The following is a 25358-nucleotide window of genomic DNA, read 5'->3' as shown; positions in this document are numbered from 1 at the left end:
TCTTCATTTTCAAGATATATATATATATTATTTATATATATCTCTTTTAATTCTTTCAATAGCAGCCATTTTGAAATGGTTAAAAAAATACAAAAATAATTTTTTTTAGGTTCATTGTTACGTAATTTTACATGTCCGTACCAGATTTAAAGATTCTATGTTGAAGCGTTAAGAAGCTAAAAGGAAATTTGTAAAAAACATATAGGAGCAGATAATAGATGGAAAACTAGGCATGGGAGACCCATGGTTATATTGCAAAATCTGTTTGTTTCTATGCAAGGAACAATTCCCCAAAATGGGGTACAGGTTGTTAGTATAGTCTTGCAAGGGAATAATCCCCAAAACTTACAAAGCATTAATCTTTGTGGATTGCTCATAAGTACAAACACAAAACCCATTAATAAACATTGCTCATAAGCAACCTACAGTAAATGATCACACGTTAACACATTTAAACAATTATTTTAACAGTTATATGATTACAGCCAACCCATGGTGATGAATAACACTACAAATACAACTCTAGAAATTATATAATAGTTACACAGTAGAACCCCTCATATTCAACCATGACGGGACTGGGCCATGGTCGAAGGTTGGATATTGGGAGAAGCAAAACAACCCCTTTTTATGAGCAAGTCAGTTGATTTATTTTACAAAAAAACAATATATATGTTATGATGAATACGGTCACGTCGAATCGAGCCGAGCCAAGCGCATAAATAACATTTTTAACGGGTGAGGTTCATAATGTCCAAATTTCACAAACTCCAACGTCTAAAATATTAAATAAACAGTGCGTTTCATAACCTCCAAACTTCATAAACTCCAAAACTATAACTTTCAAATAAGCACAGTTTCACAATGTCCAAATTTCACAAACTCCAACTTTTAAATATCAAATAAACAGAGCGGTTCATAACCTCCAAGTTTCATAAGCTCCAACGGTACAGTCTCTGCCATAAGTCAATCGAATTGGCCGGATACCGAGGCGTACGGGCCGAATGAACCTCTCTGTTTTACACAAACATACATTCACTCAACCTGCTCTGCTACACTTATTTGTTAACATACAAATTTCAAATTGATATATTATTTTTCTGGAAAAACCAGTGCTCATTACTATGTAGCTAGTTTTTACCTTAACATAATTTTTATAATTTATTTAGGCAAATTAAAACAGATGATTGTTTTTTAACACCATAAAAAACATGAAAAATGTAGTAAGCGAGGAAATTTTTTATTTTTTGGTCAGGAAAAATATTTCTGCGGCAAAGTTTTAGATCAAAGTATGAATTTTATTTTTTATTTGAAGCTTTTTTTGATACGGAGCCTGCTTGTATCATTTTTAAGCGATTAAAAATAGGCATAAAATCGCTTGGCGCGGCATTGGCGCTAGGAGTTTGGCCGGCTCAGCATCAGTTTACGGGATATAGAAACTGAGTTTCTAGCATTTAATTATCATTATATTACATCAAATATGTCATTACATTACGAAGAATGGTAACTTAATTTACAGGCGTATGTTTGTGCATTTTAATGCTTACCGGTAGTCTATAGTTAACAAAATTCTTTGATATAAATGCTTCCCCGATTGTAATTTCGGAAATTGTCTTCGTGAAATATGAAAAGGCATATAAAGATGTGGAGATAATTTAAGTTCTTGGTAAAACCCACTGAATTAGCGACCTGGCCCAGTTATTATTTCTACTTTTATACTCCTTTCGTAAAGGTAAACTAAATTAGTGTAAATGCATCCCTTTGACTAAACTTTACCCTAGATTTGGTTCTGGTCAAAATAATATAAACAAAAATAGAAACTACTCTTATTCTAAGTTTATGTGGTGGAATTCCTGCTAAAAGTTCGATTGACTTTACATTCTATCGAAATAGGCCTATTTAAAACGTTCAGCGGGTTCATAGTTGAGACCATGGTTGAGACCACATTACAATACCTATTTATTTGCTTCTTCATCCTCTTTAGCCATTTAGTTGTTAGATAGTATTACATGTTATATTCAATGGATTTTATTTTAAAACATTTAACGAGTTTATATTCATCTATATTTGAAAAAGCTAATCAACGGCTCTCGTCTAACATTTTTGCCACTGCAGTGCATGGTTAGGGTTTGATTACCCATTTGTCGAAACTAATCACGAAATTACGTTTCTCCAGCATTGACAAGCATATAAAGAAAAGGAAACTACCTCAAAATATTACTGTTATAGGTTTTCCCTGTACTTTATTCATACTATGCATGCTAGTCTATATGATTTTAACCCCTTTTCCTTTGAGAAACAGAATGTACCTAGTTAAAACCTTCTCCAAACAAAATTAATTAATCCCGCTCACTGGAACTTGTCATAGTAATTGCTTTAGTGAAAAAATATATTATCTCTACGAACTTTTTTAGTTTAATTCTCAGGTTAGTTCCAGAGTAGCCGTTGAGGTCATTCCACTTTAAACAAAATATTGATTAAACACTAAAGTAAGCGTCAAATGTTTACAGAAACGTTTAGAATATATCATCTCATTATAATGTTTTTGAAATAAAAACAAAGCAGGAGTTTTCCATTTGATATTGAATCCATAATTAATTAGTGAAATAGTGATTTGTGTTGAAATTTTATTTGGCGTTTTCTGGTATCTTGGTTTTGTTGTTAAAGTTAGTGATGGTAAAAGGCCTAATTAAGTTCGCAGTTTACATGCCGATTTTGCATTTTTTTTTAAAGTCAGTAAAAGATAAATTAATTTTTATTTTGTCCTTAGGTAATTAAACATTAGTCCATACGGCACGCGTACGATTGTAGTTTCTTTCTACACGTTGCAAAATGCTAAATTGCCCTACATGTTTAAGCAATCTACAGAAACATTGTTTGTAAACAATTAAAAAATACAGGCTATTTTATGCATTAAACTATTGGCTACAACTTAGCCACTGGCAGAACCTCTCTAAACAAAACAAAAAATAGGCCTATATATTTTTTTGCAAAGTATGGTGTTTCCTCTTGACGATAGCTTCCCTCTTGACTGCAACGCCAGCAAGGCCGTGGTGCGAAATTTTTGCTGGACTGTACTTTTTCTTATCCAACCTAAACCCCTAATCAATTCGAGCTAAGTGCTGCATACATTTTAATTTATATTCACTGAAAAATTGAAATTCAGACTAGTTAAAGTTAAACTGTGTAATGAAATGTGATAATTTAAGGTAACATATTATAAATAATATTACAGAAACCCTTACAGTTAATAAAACACTATTCTACAAATTCTCTCCAGAAAGTAAATCTCATGAATAATTAACCACTACGGAAATCTATATATATAATACGCTAACAAAATCAAAATCAAAAAGTAAATCGGTCCCGGGCCTAGGTCTTACAATGCCACCTACGGTAATAGCTACTGTACTTTCTTATAGGGAAATTTGCTAAATAGAATCTAAAAACTATAAAAGGTACCTATCTAATAACTTGTTGAATTATTTACATTGAACACTATTTTTAAATAGAATATGCAATAATCGTTACAACAACAACAACTTCATACCTTAATATTTTATACGACAGTCAAAGACTCCACTGTTTGTGATTACGCATTTTTATTGGTAAATAAAAGGTATACAGTGCTTAGCTCTCCACTGAAAAGGCAAATCAAAATATAAATTATCACCTTGTCAAAACTTTAACATTATTGAACTAGCCACATTAAGTTGCAAAGAGAAACGAGACTGCTGTGAGTAAAAAAGTGTAAATACTCGAGTATGAGCTTTTATTGAAACGTGACCAGTATACCTACAATATGATGTATAAGTTAAATCCTACTTATAAAAATGTATTTCTGCGTTTATGTATGTTAGTCTCTACCTTTTTATGTAGTTTAAACTCATCCTTTTAGTGGGTAGAATGAATAAAGTACAAGGTTTTCGACACTTTTCTAACAAAGGGCTATTTTTACACATGACAAAAAAAACAACTGATGTAATCGTTATGAAATTTTAACAGCTATTAGAAAATATACTTATAAAACATATTTATATGTTTTAAAATTTTTCTTCGGTAAAAAAATCTCTTACGATATTTGTAATGTAATAATTGGCTTTTTAATTGAGATACGGAACAGTTAAGAAACTCAGCTGAAAGCTTGAATTAAAGGTATTAAAAATGTAAAAATGTAAATTTGATTTGCACATTATGTGCTAACACATATTTGAGTCACACAGCTGAATGTTCTTCAATCATAAAATGCACGTATAATCAGTAGTTGAGCGCTGGCGAACGGTGCCTGCTATCTGACTGTGGCAACCACTGTAGAGACTTCTGGCTCAGACTGTACCGTTGGAGGTTATGAAATTTGGACATTATGAACCGCACTGTTTATTTGGTATCTTAACGTTGGAGTTTGTGAATTTTGGACATTGTGAAACAGTGATTATTTGAATGTTATAGATTTGGAGCTTATGAAAATTGGAGGTTATGAACCGCTCTGGTTATTTAATATTTTAAGCGTTGGAGTTTGTGAAATTTGGAGTTTATGAAACGCTCCCTTTTTAACTATTTCACTATGTCAGCTAAATGTTTCACTGACGCCCGATCAAAAGTAGACATTTTACAGGAATCGTGGGAGACGATGTTACTGTGACTGTGGAAGTTGTTCAGTATTTACAATTTCACCGTGATGGCGGAAGATGTTCACGATTTCATCGCAACCAGGGAAGATGTTCTCGAAATCACCGTACCAGCAGAACAGGATTTTGCTGTGACCAAGGAAAACATTCCTGTTTTACCATGACCGCAAACTAAAATACGGTTTTCGCAGTGAAATTTTTAAATTTCTGGTGTTCCTGGGATTCCTGGTCTGTAGCCAGGGTGTAGGTCGGATATCCCAAGGAGTCAGTTATACCGTGGTTGGATATGATGGGTTCTACTGTACAAATGAACAAAATACTTTTTATATATTTATAATAGTTTGTGTTTTTACACAGATATGCCTTGTTGATAGTGGATAGTGCCATGTCACTTTATCGCACAGACTACTCAGGCCGAGGAGAGCTCTCTGCTAGACAGATGCATCTAGCTAGGTTCCTGCGAATGTTGCTTAGACTTGCTGACGAGGTGAGTAATAAACAGTACCTACTTAAATTATATTTCTTGTTAAAGATTTGTTTTGTTTTCTAATTTATTTATGAGGTTCTCAACCATCATGACTTAAGTGTTGATTGAGCTGCTCTAACAATTGTGACTCCAGTTAGATGGAACCACTGTGTTGAATTAGTTCGTAGTTTTGTGTGCTATTTCCTAGTTTGAAAAATTAATTAGTGTCAAAAGAAGATAAAGATGGATTGGCCATAAACATAGGAGGCATACAGGGCTATAATTTCCTACCTGAGGCTGCCAGTGGCCTCTGTATGGGAGAACTAACAGACTATTTTTATGCTTGAAAAATGTATTCCACTGAAAAAATCTGTTAGCAGTTAATTTTATTGTTGAACCGAGCTTTTATTCTTGAGATCATCAAAAGACTCCGCGAAGATTTTGCGATTGCAAATCACGATTTTGCAGCAATAGCAAGAGACAACTAATTTTGAAGTCTCCTCAACTGCGACAGAAGGAGACCTTCATAATTTTTCTGTGATCGTGGGAGGAGAAACTGTGATGCAGATGGTCATTATGTTGAGGCATCATGTGGCATGAATGTTGAGTACATGATTTCACTGTAATCGCATGGGACATGGGACGCTTACAATTTTGTCATGACTGAGTAAAATTTTCTGTTCACAATTTCACCACGATTGCAGAACTTTTTAAAGCAATTTGAATTTGCTCTGAGACCAGAAGGTCAACTTTAAATCAGACCCCTAATATTGTTAAAAAGAAGTAAGATAGCCTAACATAAAATCACTAATACTCTCCTAGCCTCCAAGGTGTATTCAACGATTGGATCAAAGAAAAAGAAAACAAAGGGTCTAATGAGTTGAAGCAATACCTTGTGTATTTTTTAACCCACTACGCTCGTTACCAAAGTATCAGAATAGAGGAGCCGATCTGGAGTGAGCTACATAGATTCTAAGTTTGGCTCTGGCTGCACAGCTGTAAATTCACCTTGTTTTGTTACAGTTTGGAGTTGCCGTAGTCATCACCAACCAAGTGGTGGCCCAGGTAGATGGAGCTGCGCTGTTCTGTGCTGATCCTAAGAAGCCTGTTGGAGGCAACATCATGGCTCATGCATCAACCACCAGGTCAGTGCTCAACATTTATAAAATATTGCTTAATTGGAAGAAATATCAACAGAGCATTGTAGTTATTTTATTTTTAAAGTAAGTTTCTCATTAATGTGGTACCCCTCTTATCCATTTGGCGCAAGTTCGAGTTGAGATAAAACACCTAAAAGGTTGAATAATATAAATTTACCATAATATCAGGAGGTCCAATAAATTTATCTACATTGAGGGAAACAATATGTGCACTGTTTCCCATGGTTCAAAAGTCAATTTGTTCAGTTATCTTCTTCCAAAACAAACACATTACTATATTGAATAAGTATTTAAATTCAATCATACACAATATCTTGTTAACAATAAAAAAAACAGTCAAGATGTTGTGAATCGTTTTCTGTGGGCCAAGCTTCCTCTCATTTGTTTATCTGTCACTATGGATGGATGTATCCATTGTTGTCCATTGTTGTGATTTTATATATCACAACAATAAGGTGTGAACACTTATTTTGGCTAAATGGGATGATATGAAAGTGGTGCACCTATGAAAATATTGTATGTAGACCTAAAATGATTGTATGTTTAAAAGATACGCTCACTTATAAGTGCATTTATTAAAAAAAATATCAAAATTGGAATTAAATTGTTATATAAAACAAATCTTACAACAAAGGGTACTGTAATATATAAAACACCACTGATTGTTTTAAATGTCAGATAAAAAAGATAAAAATAGCCCAAATGGTTCAATTATAGAGTAATGTCTCTTTACCTGCAGCTCATAAAATATTATATTTCACAGTGAGCATAAAGAAACAAATATTCTTGTTTTCACTACCTCTCTTTAGTTCATGACACATAGCCTTATTGTTAACGATCACACAAATTTCATGAATTTACATATTATTTTAACAAATAACATACTAACAGCTGGTTTAATTTGGCAACTCTTATCGGTAAGTGTCACGTTGCCCGTTTCAATAATCCAACGCACTTACATTTACATTCATATTGATTATACAAAAAAAGTGTTGGAAACAACAAACAAACTTCACCTGCAAAAAACTTAGTTTCAAAATATTTGGTTTAATTTATATCAAGCAGCTGTGTAGCATAACACAACCACTAAATTAATCGCAATGTATAAAAAATTATTCGCCAAAGTTATGTTAAAATAAGAGTAAATAGTTTTCCATCATCAAAGTATGTAGAGAAATCACACATAAAACACAGGTAATAAAAGGCTTTGGATACAACAATAGGATGCAAAATTAAGGTATTCTTCTGCTTGTTGCAATTCAAAATAAATGATGATTTTAAGGTATAATCAAAATTCAAAATACATGCCAAGTAGTTTATTCTGTAAACTAAAATATATCACAATAGTTCCAAACTAAGTAAGATTTTAAGAGTATAAGAGTATTTTTAAGAGTAGGAGTATAAGATTTTTGGTAAATAAATAAAACTGTGCAAATGGGTTAAAGTTCTGAGGTGAGAGTTTTAAAAGTAAATATTGATTGGGCTCCATGGCAACAAAGAGCAAACTCACAATGTCTATAAATCATTGATAAAAGAAATTATCCATTGATGTAGAAACTTTAACCCATTTGCACCGTTTTATTTATCTTATCTTATCTTACTAATCTTACTAATATTATAAATGTGAAAGTTTGTGTGTTTGAAGTTCAATCACGCATTAACTACTGGACGGATTGGGCTGAAATTTGGCATGATGATAGCTCACATTCCCAATTAACATATAGGCATATTCTTATCTCAAAAATCCTTTCGGGCTCCGCCCCAGTGGCTCTGTAGTTCCCCATGTTAACCTTATGAGTATTCATATTTAAAGGGAATTAAAGAATTTAGTCAGCTGTTTCAACAAAAAAAGTTTGTTCTATGATATACAAAAGCATTAAAAAGTTATAAGATTTACCAACTTATATTTTTTTGCATTTATGAAAACAGCTAATTTGAACTAAGCAGCAACAAAAAACTGTGATACACAATGAGAACTAACTGTCAAAGTACAGTACAATTGTTTACAGTTATGTTTATGTTTTTAATTTCATGAATGATTTGTGATATTTTGCAAATTTTTGATAATTTATTTTTTTCTATTAGGTGAAGTGGTAGAACATTATGGCTATGGTAGATGTGTAATACTATAGAATACTGTAAATTTAAAGAAGCAAATTTTATCAAACTGTGTCCTCCCTCATTGCAAATGCAATGCTGGAGTATAACTGCAATAAGCATTTTATACTTATATGCCAACCCCGTACGAAGGACACCCACTCTGCTAGTTTACCAAAACTCCCAGTATCACTGAAACATTAAAAATAAAAAAATATGCATTTGACTATTTTTTATGATGATTTATAGTATTTCATAGCTGAAAATAATAATAAAATTTATATTTTTATATTATTTTGAATTTTGTATGTATATTTAATTATTTATATGTATTTAGGATTAGGATATGTTTACACTATTTTTATATATACCTAAAAAAATAGGTAGGTACATATACCTGTCTGAAAAACTATTAGACTATTTTTTATTTTGTTTTGTAGTATTTTATAGCTGAAAATAATATAAAACATATAATGTATATAAAGTTATATATTTTATATATATGTATGTATTTGGGACACGTTTTCACTATTTTTCATACTTTTCATAAAAATAGTTAAATAGCTGCCTGTATTACGTAAATATGAAATCATTCTAGGGACATAATATTTTGATGAACAAATTTAAATATTACATGTACAGGGTGGCGCAGATGGATCGGGTGGTTTTAAGATACTTGTAAAACTGTCAATTTTAAAGGTATTGGATTGAAGTAAAGTGCAAAACGAGTAGTTACAATGGAAGTTTATTGACAAAAAATTAGTTAAGTTAGTTTTTAAAAATTACATCCATCAAATGCCTTCCTTCTCGAGTGACACATTTTTGGAGTCGATCCTTCAGGTTCCGCATTGCTCGCTCAAGCACATCACCAGCAATTGAAGTGATTTCGTTGTGAATTGCAGCCTTCAACTCCTGAAGCAAGGGTCTACATGAACAAACCCCGGACCATTCAGGAGTTAAAGGCTGGAATTCACAACGAAATCACATCAATTCCTGGTGATGTGCTTGAGCGAGCAATGCGGAACCTCAAGGACCGACTCTAAGAATGCGTCGCTCGAGAAGAAAGGCATTTGATGGATGTAATTTTTAAAAACTAACTTAACTAATTTTTTGTCAATAAACTTCCATTGTAACTACACGTTTTGCACTTTATTTCAATCCAATACCTTTAAAATTGACAGTTTGACAAGTATTTTAAAACCACCCGATCCATCTGCGCCACCCTGTATATATTGTAAGTATAAATGGTTCATTTATTGAAAAAACCATATCTTCTAATTTCATGGATGACGTACCAGTATGTCAGCCGTGATACTGTACATCACTGACTTGACGTACTGGTACGTCATCCGATGCAAATGGGTTAAAAGTCCATGGGGCAGGGTCCTAGGTCAATATCGAAGCGGTAATAGTTTTATACATGTATTCTCGGAGCTGTAGCTTTATTTGTGTCCAATTTGAGCCCAGCCCGTTCTACCTAATACAAACACACACACACACAAACAGACAGACACCACTTTATTCTTTTTAATATTATATATTCCCTACATCAATGGATAATTTCTTTTACTAATGATTTATTCCCTGTAAAATATTATTACAGTATTTAATATGTTTGAATCAGCTGTGTGGAATTGTGAAATATGCATTTGACAGTTCTTCTTGTTTAAATTTAAATAATGGGAATTTGCTCTTTGTTGCCATGGAGACCAATCAATATTTACTTTTAAAACTCTCATCTCACGGGCCCTATTTTTGAAATGTTTGAGGGTTGAGTCAATCGTCAACACTTAACTCAACCAACAACAGGATTTGGTATTTTTGAAATCCAACAGTTGAGAAGGGAGTTGGTGATCACTAGTTGAGTAACTCCAAAAGCGGCAACACCGTACGAAATACAGATTACATCATTTTGAACCAATCACAGTGAAGAGTGGCTTGCAAGCTTCGAGCTAACCTCTCACTCTAAATTCTGGATGGATCCTTTTCTCAGCTAATCTCAATCTACCATATTTCAAGACACTGAGGTATAAACTGTCAGCTCCGTCCGTGAGAGATTGAGGTTATGTCTTAATCTTAGTAATTGCAAAAGTACCTTGTTTAAGTATTCAAAATAAAATTTACTATGGATGCTTGTTTTAGGCATCATGAGTATGCTAAGTTATTTGCTTTCTTTGTCTCTATTTAAGAACACATCACCTTATTTTAGTTCCCTTCATCGTTTTGTTTCATGTTATTTTTAATTGTGTTTGTATTTAAGTTGAAGTTTAAATGGATATTTGCCATTGCACTGAAAGCATACCGTAACTTAAATAAATTTGATCCCTTTACAAGGTAAATTATGGTATTGAAACAAACTAACTATGATATTGTTCTCTTTACCACAATCTTTAATAAATCATAATAACAAGGTTCAATTAGTAGGCCTAGTCTATTTCAAAGTATTTCAAACATCCCAACAAGGATACAACCCTTGATTTGGTAGTCTAGTATTAATTGACACTGTAAATAAAAATGCAATTTATTCTACAGAAAACAATCTAATAAAGTTATTGGGTGCTATGACAATGACAACAAATACCTAACCTCTAGTCGCAATTAGTAAGTAGTAGTAAACAAAGCAATATCAATATGGTGCCGACTTAAATAGAGCAATTTTTGCCGAGAGAGGAAGAAGAAAAGTGCAGTCAACCGTCCACTCAACAGCTCAATAGGTGGTGAGTAGTTTTGGTTGGATAAGGCAACTGTCAATCGTTTGAAAAATACAAAAAAATTGGAAAGTTAGTGACTCAACACTCAAATCAACAGTCAACCATTTCAAAAATAGGACCCCAGAACTTAGAAAGCCTACGAGGCAGAGTCCTAGGTCAATATTGAAGCGGTAATAGTTTTATATGTATCCTCGAAACTGTAGTTTTTGCAATAAGCCTGTACAAACATAAACACAGACAGACAGACACTAACTGTTCAGTAAAAGGCCAGCTGACCATATGAGCATATTAAAATAATCCCCACATGTCAACAACAATACAATAATAAAAATTTGAAAATGTAAACATTCCAAGGTAAACATTCTGGTTCAAAAAGTGCAATTTTTTCTCTCTCTTAATATCGTTTCTTTGTGTAACAGAATTCATTTCTCTCTCCTTTTATTTTGACTTATTTCATTTACCTTTTCCTTTTGTGTTCATTAAATAAACCCTTTTTAATTTGACTCTTAATTCTGTGTACCTATTGTGAGAACATTTGGACATTAATGAAACATATTATCTTCTCGACTAGAGTCAACATTCGACCAGATCTTCTTTCAAGACCTTAATAACGTCAAAGTGGTAACATAACTATAGTTCAGTGTTAAAAATTATACCAAAAGTCCATTATCTTCTGTTGTCAAAATTAAATTAATAACCCATATACAGTCCACTTTATTATTTCTACAATAACCTTTTGATTACGCTACACTAACTTTTCTTTATATTATAGATCACACATTCAAGGGTGTATTTTGATTCCTAAATTCTAACTACAAAAAATTTTATTACAATTTTGTTTACAATTTTTATTTTAGATTGTACCTGAGGAAAGGCAGAGGAGAAACAAGAATATGCAAAATTTATGATTCACCTTGTCTTCCAGAGTCTGAAGCTATGTTTGCTATCAATGCAGATGGAATAGGAGATGCTAAAGAGTAACTTAATTAAATCTGCTGATTGTGGCAGTTCAGATGTGCATTATCTGTTGTATAAAACAAATGGCTTGACCATGCTTAGTGCCTCAAGATTAGCATGAGCAAAAATATTGAATACAGTATTATTTTCAGTTATTATTGAAATAAAACACGGATCAAGTGACAGAATCAAACATTAACTTTTTTTCAATAGGCCTAATAATATTTCTAAGTTATATTCTCTCCATTATAAGTTGACACACACTGATGTTTGGTGTATACTACAGTACTACCTAATACGTTTTTTGTTATATGAAATATTGTAAAAGCATCTGAATTACTTAACATGTGTTCATAATGTTGATCGATAAGTTATTTGTAGAATTTTTATTTGTAAATATGTTAATTATTATGTAAAAAATATATTTTTAAATGTGTTTTATCTGATCACTTGTTTTATTTAAACAAAACCTTTGAACGCAGATACTTTTTGAAGCCTTGGAAGGTTTCATTATCCAGGTTGGTTGTTGGTTTCAGTCTCATTGATCCAGTACCTTTCTACATCTGCTATATTGCTAAATAAGTTAAGTCACTTAACTTTGCTGACTATAGGAGCAAGGCCACACTAAAAAAACAGGCCGTAATGCTCGTCCAGCATGACGTCACGATAGAAGACGTAATTTTGCCGTTTGTGATCAGCTGCTTGTTTTAATCTTTCATTGGAAAATAAATAAATAAGTACTTATATGTCATAGCCGTCTTCTATCGTGACGTCATGCTTGGTGAGCATTACGGCCTGTTTTTTTAGTGTTGCCTTGGTAGGAGTGTTGGATATTCCATGGCAGGATGCATTGGTATTAATTTGTAATTGCAAATCTAGTGCACTAACACTAACATGATTGATATATTTAAAAACTGTGCAATCAAGCATTGATTTCTATTTCAGTATTTCACCATTAATTCTATCTAACACGTTTTTTTGCTTCATTACCTGTGTGATGATGCAGCGTATTGTTTTAAGCTGATGTTAAAAGTGCAGTTTAAGTTGGTGTAGTTCCTACTGTAGGTTGAAAGATCCCACTTACCATATACCCATACAGTAAAGGGCTAAAGACCATGCAGTTAATAAAAACAATATGGATGTTAACTGCAGCCTTTCATGGTGAGGCAAATTTTTTTTCATGCATTTGGCGCAGTAGACTGTTGTATGTTGGTGTTCTGAATAAGACCATTGATAAGAACATTTCCAATCAATCAATGATCTTGGATTTGGATAATGTGTTGTTGAACTGGCTGACGTTTTGACTAATTCCTGTGCAGTTACTGTAGATCTCGAAGATGGATTGCTGCAACAAATCCAAAATGTCAACCAGTATGTTCAATAGTTAAAATTGTGTTCATCTCCCGAAGAACAATCAGCTGAGGTCTTTTCTGGTTATTTATGAGATATTTTAGTTCTGTCAACTTTATTAGTTTTAGTTTATATTGTGACGACACTCCAATCTTTTGTAACTTGTGTATTATAAAATGTGATGAGTTAATAAAGAATTTGAATTTGAACAAGATGCAACAAAGCATTGTTGAGTGATCCAGTATAGTATTGTCCCAGTAGTTCTTATTGTTGCCCATTTGGCATTTGTGAAGTTCTTAACAAACCCAACAGAAGATGATAATCGAGTATCATCTTTCCTCAGTGGCAACTCACATGGTAGCTCTACTTTCCTGAAAACAACTTAGCAGCGCTACGTGACACTATCCAATTTAACACTGGGTTTGTTTCTTATCTTGGTTCCTGAACCAAATTGGATGTGCAGACCAATAAGTTTTACAACAGTAGTGATATACTGTAATTGATTCCAACCAGCCCGACTATTTACTTAAGTTGTTGAAGTAGCATCAGATAAGTGATAGTTGTTGTAAACATCTGAAACAAAGGAAAAGGAATAACTCATAAATCCAACACCCAATAAACCTGGTTAAACAGAATGGTGAGTTTGTGGTTCAGTCAGAGGTGTAATGGACCTTAGAACCATGGCAGTGATGTCGAGGGTTCGGATCCTTGTACCTGTCATTAGATTTGATCAGTGCAGTTCAACTCTTGCACTGTACCAGCTCACCCCTTGCTTTGCTGGATATGTTCCGCCAACCTCTTTTAAAATAAAATGTATCAGCAATCTGACACATACTTTCTACCATTAGCTTGTTAACCTTTATAAGGGGTAAGGTAAGTGAGTGGAAGTAACTTTGACATTTTATAGGGGAAAACACAAAAGCTGCAATAACTTTTGAACCATAATGTTTACACTACTGGGGGTTGAGCCATTTAGTTTATAATTAAATAACCTACCAAACTTCAATCAGAACCGTTCGGGCCGTTTTTGTTAAAATTTTATTTTTCCGTTTCTATGGAGAAATCTCCATTAAAAATCCAAATTTCAAAAAAAGTCAGACCACAGAAAATGATCTGTTACCATATACACTTCCACAGGCAAACACACTTCCGCCCTTCGGAAAATATGTACCCGCACCCTAGCATATTTTCCGTAAAAACGTTTCAGTACTTTTAAAACCAAACAATTACGATAAAAAAATAGTCTGAGTAATAGAAAATATCTAATTTAAATGCGTAGTTTAACCAACGATATAAACACTCATGGATCACTGGCTCAGTGTTGGCCGCGCGGTCCGGCGCTCCCCCACTCTCCACTGGCAGAAGCCGGCGCAGCCCATACACTCACCGCATAAAACACACCTTTTTAGATGTTGCTCTGTTTAAATATGTAGAGATGAAAAATTGCTAATGCATGTCAAACTCTTTTTACGATTAAAAACTTAATGTATGTTTTGTTTCTTGCATAGAATAACCCATTTGAACTCTTTAAAACTACACATTCACTAAACTTGATTTGAGATGTTTTTCACACAACTTACATAACAACTATAGTTCAAAACTATACATGGTAAAATAATAAGTAATTGCAAAGAAAGGATAGTAAGTACAAAATTTATCATTTCACACTCGATTTATTAATGAAAACAACATTAAATATTTTTTAATAAAATAATTTTGGTGAGTTTCTGTCGCAGACCTATGTTAGGCGTAAACGTGATACTTTTTCGTTTAGCTGAGTGGTGGCAATATATTTTAATAAAAAGGTCACAAAAAACCTAAATAATTGCAATTCATGGGTGTCTTCCCCAAAAGAAATATTCTCGACGTGCCCCTAAAAAAAAGTGCCCAGCCCACAAAAAGGGAACACGCGGCAACAAATAGTCTCTTTTTGTGTTAAAGTTTCCTTTATGTTGAAGCTGACAAGTTAATACATTGTAAACGTACTTCACTACCTTAAAAACATCTTCGTGTGCCCTAATAAGCTTACCTTTAGTTACATAATCAGTCAGTTGAGTATAATAACTCAAATTGTCTTTTTCTTTTTTTAGTAGGGATTTATTGCACGAGATGTGAATAGGGACATTATACCTAATGAATATCAACCCGACCTACCATCATAACCCATAGTGTTGACTGACCTCTGAGAAAATAAGCCCGGACGCATTTATTTCATTGTGCATGTTTCACAATGTACAGTTTTAGTTTAACCCTAATAAAAAAAAAACAAATTTCAGTTAAGTTAAACATGCTGTAACGAGTTAAGGAATCACTTACTCAAACACCTTGTTTATAATCTATTACTAGATTAGGTACACATGATACAAAATGCCACTGCCTATCTGTACTCTGTTGGTACAGTTGTAAGCGGAACGAGACACAATCATTTTAAACACATTCTTAGTGTACAATTTAAGATATTGATAAATTTTAATCACAGTTTTAAAAAAACCGCACACTGTTGTTACATCAAACAAGTGTTGAAATGGGTGACAGCTAGCATGCACGTGAGGTACGCCACCGCTATCTTGCCAGTAGAGAGTGGGGGAAGCGAGACCGAAAACAGCGCCCGCTACGCCACTGAGAGCGCAATCCAGTAGTTCTTTACATCGTTGAGTTTAACACGTACAAACTACAACACAAGGCAACGTCGACTGCAGTCAACAATATAACACTTGACGCGGACACATGATGCTTCACTGCAGCACCACTAAAGGTCATAAACACTCCTGCACCCCCTCCCTCTCGCCTAGCCCCGAAAGGAGGGTATAGAGGATAGAGTGTTAATAGAGGTATAGAGGATATATAGGAGGGTATAGAGCCCCAAGGATATAAAGGAGTGGGGCGAGGGTGCCTAACCTGAGTGGTGAGTGTCGAGTTGTTGTAGTTTAGTGCTTTTAAGGTAAGAAAAAGGAAATTAGTTTTATTTATGTTGTTTAAAGTCTGATCAAACAACGAACTTCTGAAGATGACCTGCCCGCAAGGAGTCCCAATTTCATACCAAAATTGATAAGACGATTGACGATTCCCGGACCAGTTTTTTTACCAAATACAACGTCGGCAGTGTGTTGTTTACAGTACAATACGAGCTACAAGGCATAGAATTATAGAACTGTGACAAAGCAGCTCATGACGTTAGTTAGCCAAATGCCAAGTGATTGTAATTTAAATATCTAGGGCAATGTGAGATTAGAACATTTCTTTGTAGGCCCCTAGTTTTGTAATTGTTTTCCAAGGGAGTCCATACTCCATGGAGGCTAACGGCCATCTTGGATTTGCCTGCCATAAGAGCAATGTTAATTTTGTTAATGATTTCAAACAACTACTGCAGAGTCATTTACCATCTCATAATTTTTTAAATACCAAAGCGATTTTAATCTAGGGCACTTTACTGTGAAGGTTACAAATTTTCTTTGTAGTGTTGTATTGTTTTATAAGCAGGAGTTAGTTGAGCGTTTAGGCTCCAAACAAACTATTCTATAGTATATTCTGCGTTAAGGTAATATATCTTGGACAATATGCCAAAAGATAAAAAAAGGTTATTTTGAAAGCGATAAAAAAAGTTCTAAAGTAAAATTTTATATATTTTACCCACTCTCCACGTTCTAAAGTTAGGTGCCAGAATTCATGTAATCTTTAGAAATGGTAAAATAAAACAAATGGTAGACATGGTTAACAGTTCAATAACGTTGGTGTTTAATGAACATGTAGCAACACGTAACGGAAGTAACGAAACCTATAAAAATTCATCAATAAATGAACAAGCAAATCATACAGTTTTCTTGTGAGAGAATAGCTCAAAACACGTTTTTAAGATTATTTTTTCAAACATTTTCCGAGGGAGGACCCCCCTGCCCCCCTACCACACACACCGACATCTCTTCAAAACCCGCTTTTTGGGTAAAGGGGACCCAAAACAGACATTTCCCTTTCAGCCCTTTCTGAAAAAAATTTCAATCTTAAGTCGTAAATATTTGTTTTTTTTATGATCTTCAAACATATTTGTTAAATCGTCTACTTACCGAAGTAATGAGAGAAAAGTCAAGGTCAAACATCTGCAGACAGTTGAACGCCATCTTGTGGCTCTTCAGTTGAATTAGAAACAGTTTAAACTGAAAAAATATACTAATTGTTTGGGTTTTTTTAGAAAAGAAATTGTACTTTTAAATCTAACAGTATATGAATTTTATCTTCTATATACGAGGGGTGTTTTAGCAAATTTCCCATGTAGGGAATAATACTACCGTAGGTCTCATGGTAAGACGTGGACCCGTTACCGATTTACCCACTTTTTCGTTTGGATGTGCCCAGAGGCCAAAACACCATCAATTCAAATTCATATACAGGGTGTCTTGTAAGTTTTAAGCCACTCCGTCAAATGATTCTATGAGACAAAATCAAGAGAAAAATCAAGAATAACATTTTTCCTAAAAACGCTTTGTTAACCAGATATCCGCCATTTTAGCGAATTTCCCATATAGGGAATCAGCTATATCATAGTAGACTACTCATGGTAAGACCTGGACCCGGGACCGATTTAATTTTTCATTTTGAGGTCCCTAGAGGCCAAAAACACCATATAATAGTTGTTAAGCGCAGCAACGCTTGCCGGATAACTGCTAGTATATATATATATATATATATTTATATATATGTTTCCGTTAGCGCGATAACTCTAGCAAAAATGATCAAATTTTGATGAAATTTGGTACAAAACGTGTAAACCTACGTTTATTCAAACAAGTTTGTGATCCAGCATAATCGGACCATGGGAACGGGGGTTTATGGGGTAAAAATGGGGTTTTCCCATTTTTGACCCTTAAAATAAAAATTTTGCAATTTCTTTTTAAACCGTAATGGAACCCTAACCATTCGCAAGAGAGTTGGGATTCAGCCGATGATTAGGTATATTTTGTTCGATGGAATATGTAAATCAATCGCCCCTTTAAGATGAATACCACCACATAAACTTACACCAATTGTAGTTTTTTTTATGTTGATTAAAAAAATCTAGGGTTAAGTTTAGTCAACGGGATGCCTTTACTTTACACTTATTTTGATAAACCTTAACAAAAGGAGTATACACTTAGAAATATTAACTGGGTAGGGATGCTAATTTAACAGTTTTGGCCAAGAACTAAGCTTACCTCATCAACACTCCTTTATTTGCCTTTTCATATTTGACGAAGACAATTTCCAAAATTCTAATCAGGGAAGCCTTTTTTATCAACATTATTAATCACAAAACCAAAGCTACCTTTAGCTTTAATAAACAAGTATTTATTCACAAACAATTATATGTTTGCTGCCTTTAGAATAGTTAACCCTATGGATTGATTTAATAAATTATTTATTGAAAATAATATCAACAAAAGCAAAGAAAGACAAACAACAAACTGTTTTTAAAACGAAAAAGAAATGGTGTATAGGGATACTGTATTATATCATAGACAAATAGAATAAATATAGACTGTCAAAGAAAGGTTTGGGCGCCCTCCGCTAGGAGTGCCGTGTAGTTACGGCGCACACCGCTGCAGGCAAGGAGCGAAGGAGCCATATGCGACCAGCAGAAGCTGTAGCGGTGTGCGTCGTAACTATACGGCAAACCTAGCGGTGGACGCCAGGACTTATGCTAATATGCCTATATGCCTATATTTATTCTATTTGTCTATGATTATATTCTGACACATAGATAATATATTTCTGAGTTTGTATGAATATTAAAATAATTTGTTTGATCAAGCTTTTTAGGGACTTGTGTCCCTAAAGCCTGTCCTACAAGTCCCTACAAGCCACTATATAGTTTAGTACTGTATAATGAAGCGCTGTTGTATGCCTAACGGTCACAGAATCTTTGAATTTTTCAAACCGATCTTTATGAAACTTGGTATGTAGGCCTATGTTAAGGTAGAATAAACCCATGTTAGAAAAAGAATGGGCCCGTTTCATATAACCCCTATAGTACAGTGCCTGTATTACAAGATATTTAAATTTAAAATCCTGTAAAATCATGTTTCATAAAAATAATTTTGATTTTTATTAATCTCCTGTAATATTTACCAGTACTATAAGTTTATTTATTTTAACTCACATCTGTAAATGGTATTTTTAAATATAGTTTTGCTCGTTGTTTTTATATTCCAAAACAGTTGCAAATAAAAAATTAAAGACAAACAAAATATTATGTATACAGTCATCAATAAGAAGAAGTATTGACCTTACTGTTGTTAATTGTTTTATAAAATTCGGTTTTGACTAAATGCGAAGAAAAATGCTCCCAGAACAACAAATCAGTAGACTATACAAATTTATATTAGTGTGGTTGGATTTTTACCTAAATATTTCCATAAACAAGTAACATATACCGTGTTCCAAAAAAAAACTGAACAATTTTAAATTTTTATATTATACATCCAGGCATACCTAGCCTATTTTGAAGGCGATCATATGATAACTGTGCTCATAAAGTTTTGTTCAATATCAATTGTAACTATCAGCTGATTCATTGTTGTCGCTTGAAACTTGAAATTTCAAAACATTGCCCTGTCATTAAGCAGGCACCATGAACGCACGAGAGAAAGCGCAATGCATTGAGTGGTACATTCAAAGTAAGTCAGATATTGCAGTGCAAAGAACATTTAGAAGACGCTATGGTCGACGTCCTCCATCACAAAACAGCATTCGAGCCTGGTATGACAAATTTATGTTAACTGGAAGCTTACAACATTTAAAAGTTAATGGTAAGCCTAAAATCAAAAATGAATTGATCGAAAACGTGCAACAATTATTTATTCACGACCCTCGAAAGTCTGTTGGCTGTGCAGCACGTGAGTTAAATTTCTCAAAATCTAACATTCATAGAATATTAAAGAAAAATTTAAATATAAATTTGCAAATTCTACAACAAATAACCCGAGATGACAAACTTAAACGTAAACACTTTGGAATTATTACTGTGCTTGATAGTTTTTTTACTGATAAAAAAACGTTCTAAAAAAGATAGTGTTTTCTGATGAAGCCACGTTCCACGTTTGTAGAAAAGTGAATAAACACAACGTACGAATACGGGGCACTGAAAAGCCATATGAAGTTCGAGAGCATATTCGAGATAGCCCCAAGTTGAATGTGTGGTGTGCTATATCTTATGACATACTTATTGGTCCGTTTTTCTTCCAGGAAAAATCTATAAATTGAAACATTTTTCTAGATATGTTAGAAAACTTTGCATATCCACAGTTGGAAGACCTTCAGCCCAACATGATTTTCCAAGAAGGTGCCCCACCGCACCGCACGGGAAATTATTTGTAAGAGAATCACTCGACCACACCTTCCCCTTTCGATGGATTGGACGTGACGGTCCAATACGCTGGCCCCCACGGTCCCCAGACCTAACACCCTGTGATTTTTTCGTCTGGGGTTTCATCAAGGACCAAGTTTATAAGACAGAAGTCTCTGATGTCCGAGAATTGAGGCAAAGAATAAATGCAGCCTTTACTAACATTACTGACGAAATGCTCCATAGCATTGATTATTGGATACTGAAGTAGACATCCCATCTATATGGACCAGCTGTCGCCAATTTTTAACTATAAAAGAACATAGTTGTGTGAGCCAGTCACAGAATTCGCTATAGTGTCTAAAATTCTATTTTATACCTTATTTATGTTACTGACCTGGTTGATGGGTCATAACAGTTGCTATGGCTTACCATAAGTCATTCCCTGGGAAAAAAGTTTGTGTACTCAACAGAATTTAGTAATTTAGATCAGCACAATCTGTAGGTGGCTCATATCAACTACGACAATTTTGATAAAAAACCTGGCTACAAATTCAACATGGGGATGGGATGTCTAGTTTTGTATTGGTATTAATATTCAAAGGCCATAGAGTGTGGGCTGAATTGGACAGCCGGGTATTGACTATTGACTATCTTTTTGCCAACAATGGCAACCATGTTGAAAATTATTAACACATATGATATCAAACAAAACTTAGGAACATGAGTGTCAGTTAAAATGTAATTAGTTTATCGTGTGATTGTTAATAGACTTTTTATAAGTAAATAAAATTGTTCCGTTTTTTTTTTTTTTTTTTTTTTTTTTGGGGGGGGGAACACGGTGTATTTTACTTATGACCGTTTTTTAAAGTAGCCGTTTCAGTTCAGTCCTTGAATTGAAAAGTTTCACATAACAGCACAGTTTTATTTTATGTTATTCATGGTTTGTTGGCTATACTCATCACTAAATTAAAATTATACACAATTTACTAAAAAAATGTGGAGGTATATTTCAAATTTTCATCAAAACCCATCTTCAACCTCCGGTAACAACATATCAAGTAAATAATCTATGATTTATAATGTTTATTTATAAATTAACATAAGTTTGAATTATTTTTAAATTAAGTTAGTAGGAAAAAATGTTGTTTTATATGTAACTGTATAACTGTATTATGTAGATGTCACAGTTATTGTTTTTCCAAATTTGTTTTTGGAATCAAAATTTTTCCTAATTTTGTTCTCAACCTCTTCTTGCATCAAGTTTTATTTTACTCATAACAACATGGGTAACGGACCAATGAGGTTCAAGGATTGAGAGAGACGAGTAAAAATTTTAATGATTTGAACTTCAACTAATCAGCTGTTCAAGCCAATTTAATTGTTGAGTGGTGCAATTAGTGTTTGGTTCAATGTTTCGTTGCACCACTGTCAGTGGCAATGAGAGGTTATAAACGAAAACATAGCCTCTCTTAGAAGTTATGAGTAGTGATTTCTAGTAATTAAAACACTGTCGTAGGTAAAGTAGTGTACCCGCAACTCGCGTGAATAGTGTTAACGACACTCATAGAAGTTTTTAAGGCTTAAATTTTCTACTCGTGTCGTTAACACTATCTTTACACAATCGTTGTGTAAACTACTCAAGTAACATTATATTCAAGGAGTACCGGTACTAAGGTTAGCTGCTACGGGAAAGGGAAAGGGGTTTTTTTTATGAAATGTTAATAGTACAGGATGAAATGAATAAATTTGCTATATTTTATCAAAATATAGCTTTAACAAGCAAACTACAAGTATTCTCCATAAAAATAAGATTAAAATTTTTAATATATAGTTTTTTTATATTTTTCCGTAACCTATAATGGTAAAACAAATAAAAAGTTTTTTTGTCTTTTTAATACTTAAACGGAAACCCCGGTCTGACAGGCCCACGGGAATTTTCAAAAACACATGTTGGCAAAACTGTTTACTTGGGGGATTCCATTCCTCCAATCCTCCCCTACATGTTGATATATTTTTAGTTCATTTTGTGTGGGTGCCGTGACCTTGACAGGTTGTCTGTTCATAACATGTCCATCTCAGAAGCTCAGCGTTAGTGTATTTTAAATCGGGGTCTCACAGGCTTGTGTGTTTCTAAGCAGGGTCCATTATTTTCAAATGGGGTCTCACAGACTGGGGGTTTCGGTTGGCGTCAGCCTGGGTAGGGTTTTGGTATTAGTGTTAAGCTTTTACATGATATAGTTGTAATACAAATTGGGAATTTCCATGTATTATGGGTAAATATTTGAAACACTCAAATTTTCAAAATTATTTTTAACTTCATGTCCCAATCTTGCTGGTTTGCCATCTTAATCACATTTATTCCACTCATAAAATGCATTACAAATTACATCAAAATCTGACCAAAATTAATTTAATGTTATAGGCTATGTATTTTTTTACGTCTTGATATAATTCTGTCCTTAAAATGTATTGGCCTCCAAATAATAACAACAATACTGCCCTTTTCACTATGACTCTAAAGCGGCCCACACACTGGGGCGCTTGTGCGCGCACATGTGACGCGCGAACAGCTCGAGGCGCATGCGCCCTAGTGCGTGGGTAAATATGCCTATGCTCGCGACGCACATGTGTGGCGCCTGGTGCCTGCCGCCGGACCTTGGGCATTGTCAAGATAGTGGTGCGCGCATGTGTCTGTAGTGTGTGGTCACCATGCAAGTAGCACATGTGACTCGATCTGCTCGCTGTCATCTCACCATGAGCCACGCAAGGCACATGCGCGCTTGTGTGTGAACCGCTTTAGACTCTCCATTGTGTTATCTTTACTACAAAATCTTACTCGTCAATGTATCACTACTTGTTACTTGTAAAATTTTGATGCTGGTTTAGAGAATGGTAAAATATTCACCAATTTACAGGTCCTGTATTAAAGGAGTTACTTTTCATAAGACACTTCACTGAAAATGTCCTGTATTATTTACTTGTAATACTGGAGAATCACATGTAAATTATTTTACAGGGAAAAATCTTTATGTAACACAAACTTGTAACTTTCAACTAGTAATACAGGGATTTTACCTGTATTACAGAACCTGTAACTTTTTGCTGGTCCAATCAAAAATTTCAAAATGGCATCCTTTTTAAGTTTCTAAATTCAAATTACTAAAAAATGGCCAATTTAATGAAAAAATCACTTTTATTTAGCATTAAACATTTTCTATCAAACAACACCTAGTTTAAAAAGATTGAATACGGTACTAAAAAGCTGAAATAACCAGTAAAATAAAGTAAAAATAACAACAAAATATATATAATTCTGAACAGTGTGCAGACAAAACTCTAATTTTATTTATATAGATATATATTATATTTTGACCCAGACAACGCCGGGTTTTGCTGCTAGTGCGTACAGTTTTAAAGCTAATTATTTCAAAAAATCCCCAATCAAAAGGTAAAATTTGTTTCTTACCTCAGCCCTGGTTCTCAAATCCAAAGGGCTTTTGTCTAATCCATTTATCATATCTGCTGTTGATTTCTCCTTAAAAAAATGTACAGAATTAATCACTTTATAAAAGTTAACACAAGGTTTGTATATGTATACAGTGGTTGGTGCCTGGTAGATAAAAATCTTAGGGAACTCACTTGACCATAACTAGTGAACATTAAATAAATTGTACCCTGTACTTATAGACTAAGTAGTTTTTCTTGTAGTTTTTCAAGATTTAAAAAAATGACTAAAGAGGATTTGATGTATGGTATTAGTACTAGGAACTGCAAAAAAATTTATCTGCCTCAGGTCCGGTTGGAAAAAACGTGATCAGGGCATGTTGTTATGGGTATCAGGCTCTTCAACAATTTACCATTGGCTGTGACAGATTTAGATTTTAAGAATAAAAAAAATACTGTTTTTATTTTTAGTAAACAACTCCACTCTATCGTATCGATGATTTTTTTAGCATGTCTGATAAGTTAATGAAAACTATTTGAAATAGGATGTTACAGTAATTGTGATTTAGATATTAGATGCCTGCATTTTAATTTATTACCGTCAAATTTTAAATCTCTCGCCATGGTCTGTAACTTTTGTATTTAATAATTTTTGAATTTATTTACTCGTCGCTCAATTTTAATTTTAACTCTTGTATTTATATATTGCTTGTATTAACTTAATTCCTTGTTATTTATATTTATTTTCCTAAGACTGAATACAAGGTGTATTTACAAACAAAATTGACTTGTCTATGCATTTTACATATAAAAGTGACCAATTATGTCTTATGTCTTATGATTTTAACTAAAGTTGCATGCTGGTAGTATAGGCCTATTTGAAAAATTTGCTAAAACACAGAGTTTTGTAAACACTTCTTCTTTGTAAAATTATAGTGAAATTTCAACCAATCATGGACACTTATAGTTTTTAATCTATCTATAATTACATTTTATAAACTACTAGCAGTACCCGCGGGCTTTGGCCCCGTTTAACTTCTTAATTTTCAAGATGAGCTCGTTTGCATGGCTCAACCACGTCCTGGTTGAAAGCCCCATCAGAATAAAAACTACTTAGTTTTCCTATTTAATGCCCAAAGAATCGGTGTATCGAATTTCAGCCTCCTAGGTAAATGGGAAGTGAGAGAATTAGTGATGAGTGAGTGAGTGTGTCAGTGAGTCAGTGAG

The 25358-nt window shown here is 33.7% G+C and overlaps 1 protein-coding gene across 1 annotated transcript in view; it reads left to right on the top strand.

The window, feature by feature from the left end:
* LOC129003818 (DNA repair protein RAD51 homolog 1) overlaps positions 1-12465 on the top strand; it is a 54137-nt gene extending 41672 nt beyond the window's left edge. The window contains exons 6-8 of the mRNA XM_054432141.1: positions 4986-5115; positions 6118-6239; positions 11920-12465. Of these exons, the coding sequence (XP_054288116.1) occupies positions 4986-5115; positions 6118-6239; positions 11920-12043 (376 nt within the window). The 3' untranslated portion in view covers positions 12044-12465. The remainder of the gene's footprint in view (positions 1-4985; positions 5116-6117; positions 6240-11919) is intronic.
* The last annotated feature ends 12893 nt before the right edge of the window (positions 12466-25358 follow it).

Source organism: Macrosteles quadrilineatus, unplaced genomic scaffold (assembly GCF_028750875.1).
Source record: "Macrosteles quadrilineatus isolate MER2022 unplaced genomic scaffold, UCM_ALF_1.0 Scaffold_9__3_contigs__length_116548681, whole genome shotgun sequence".
Lineage (NCBI taxonomy): Eukaryota > Metazoa > Arthropoda > Insecta > Hemiptera > Cicadellidae > Macrosteles > Macrosteles quadrilineatus.
This window is presented reverse-complemented; position numbering and strand designations above follow the sequence as displayed.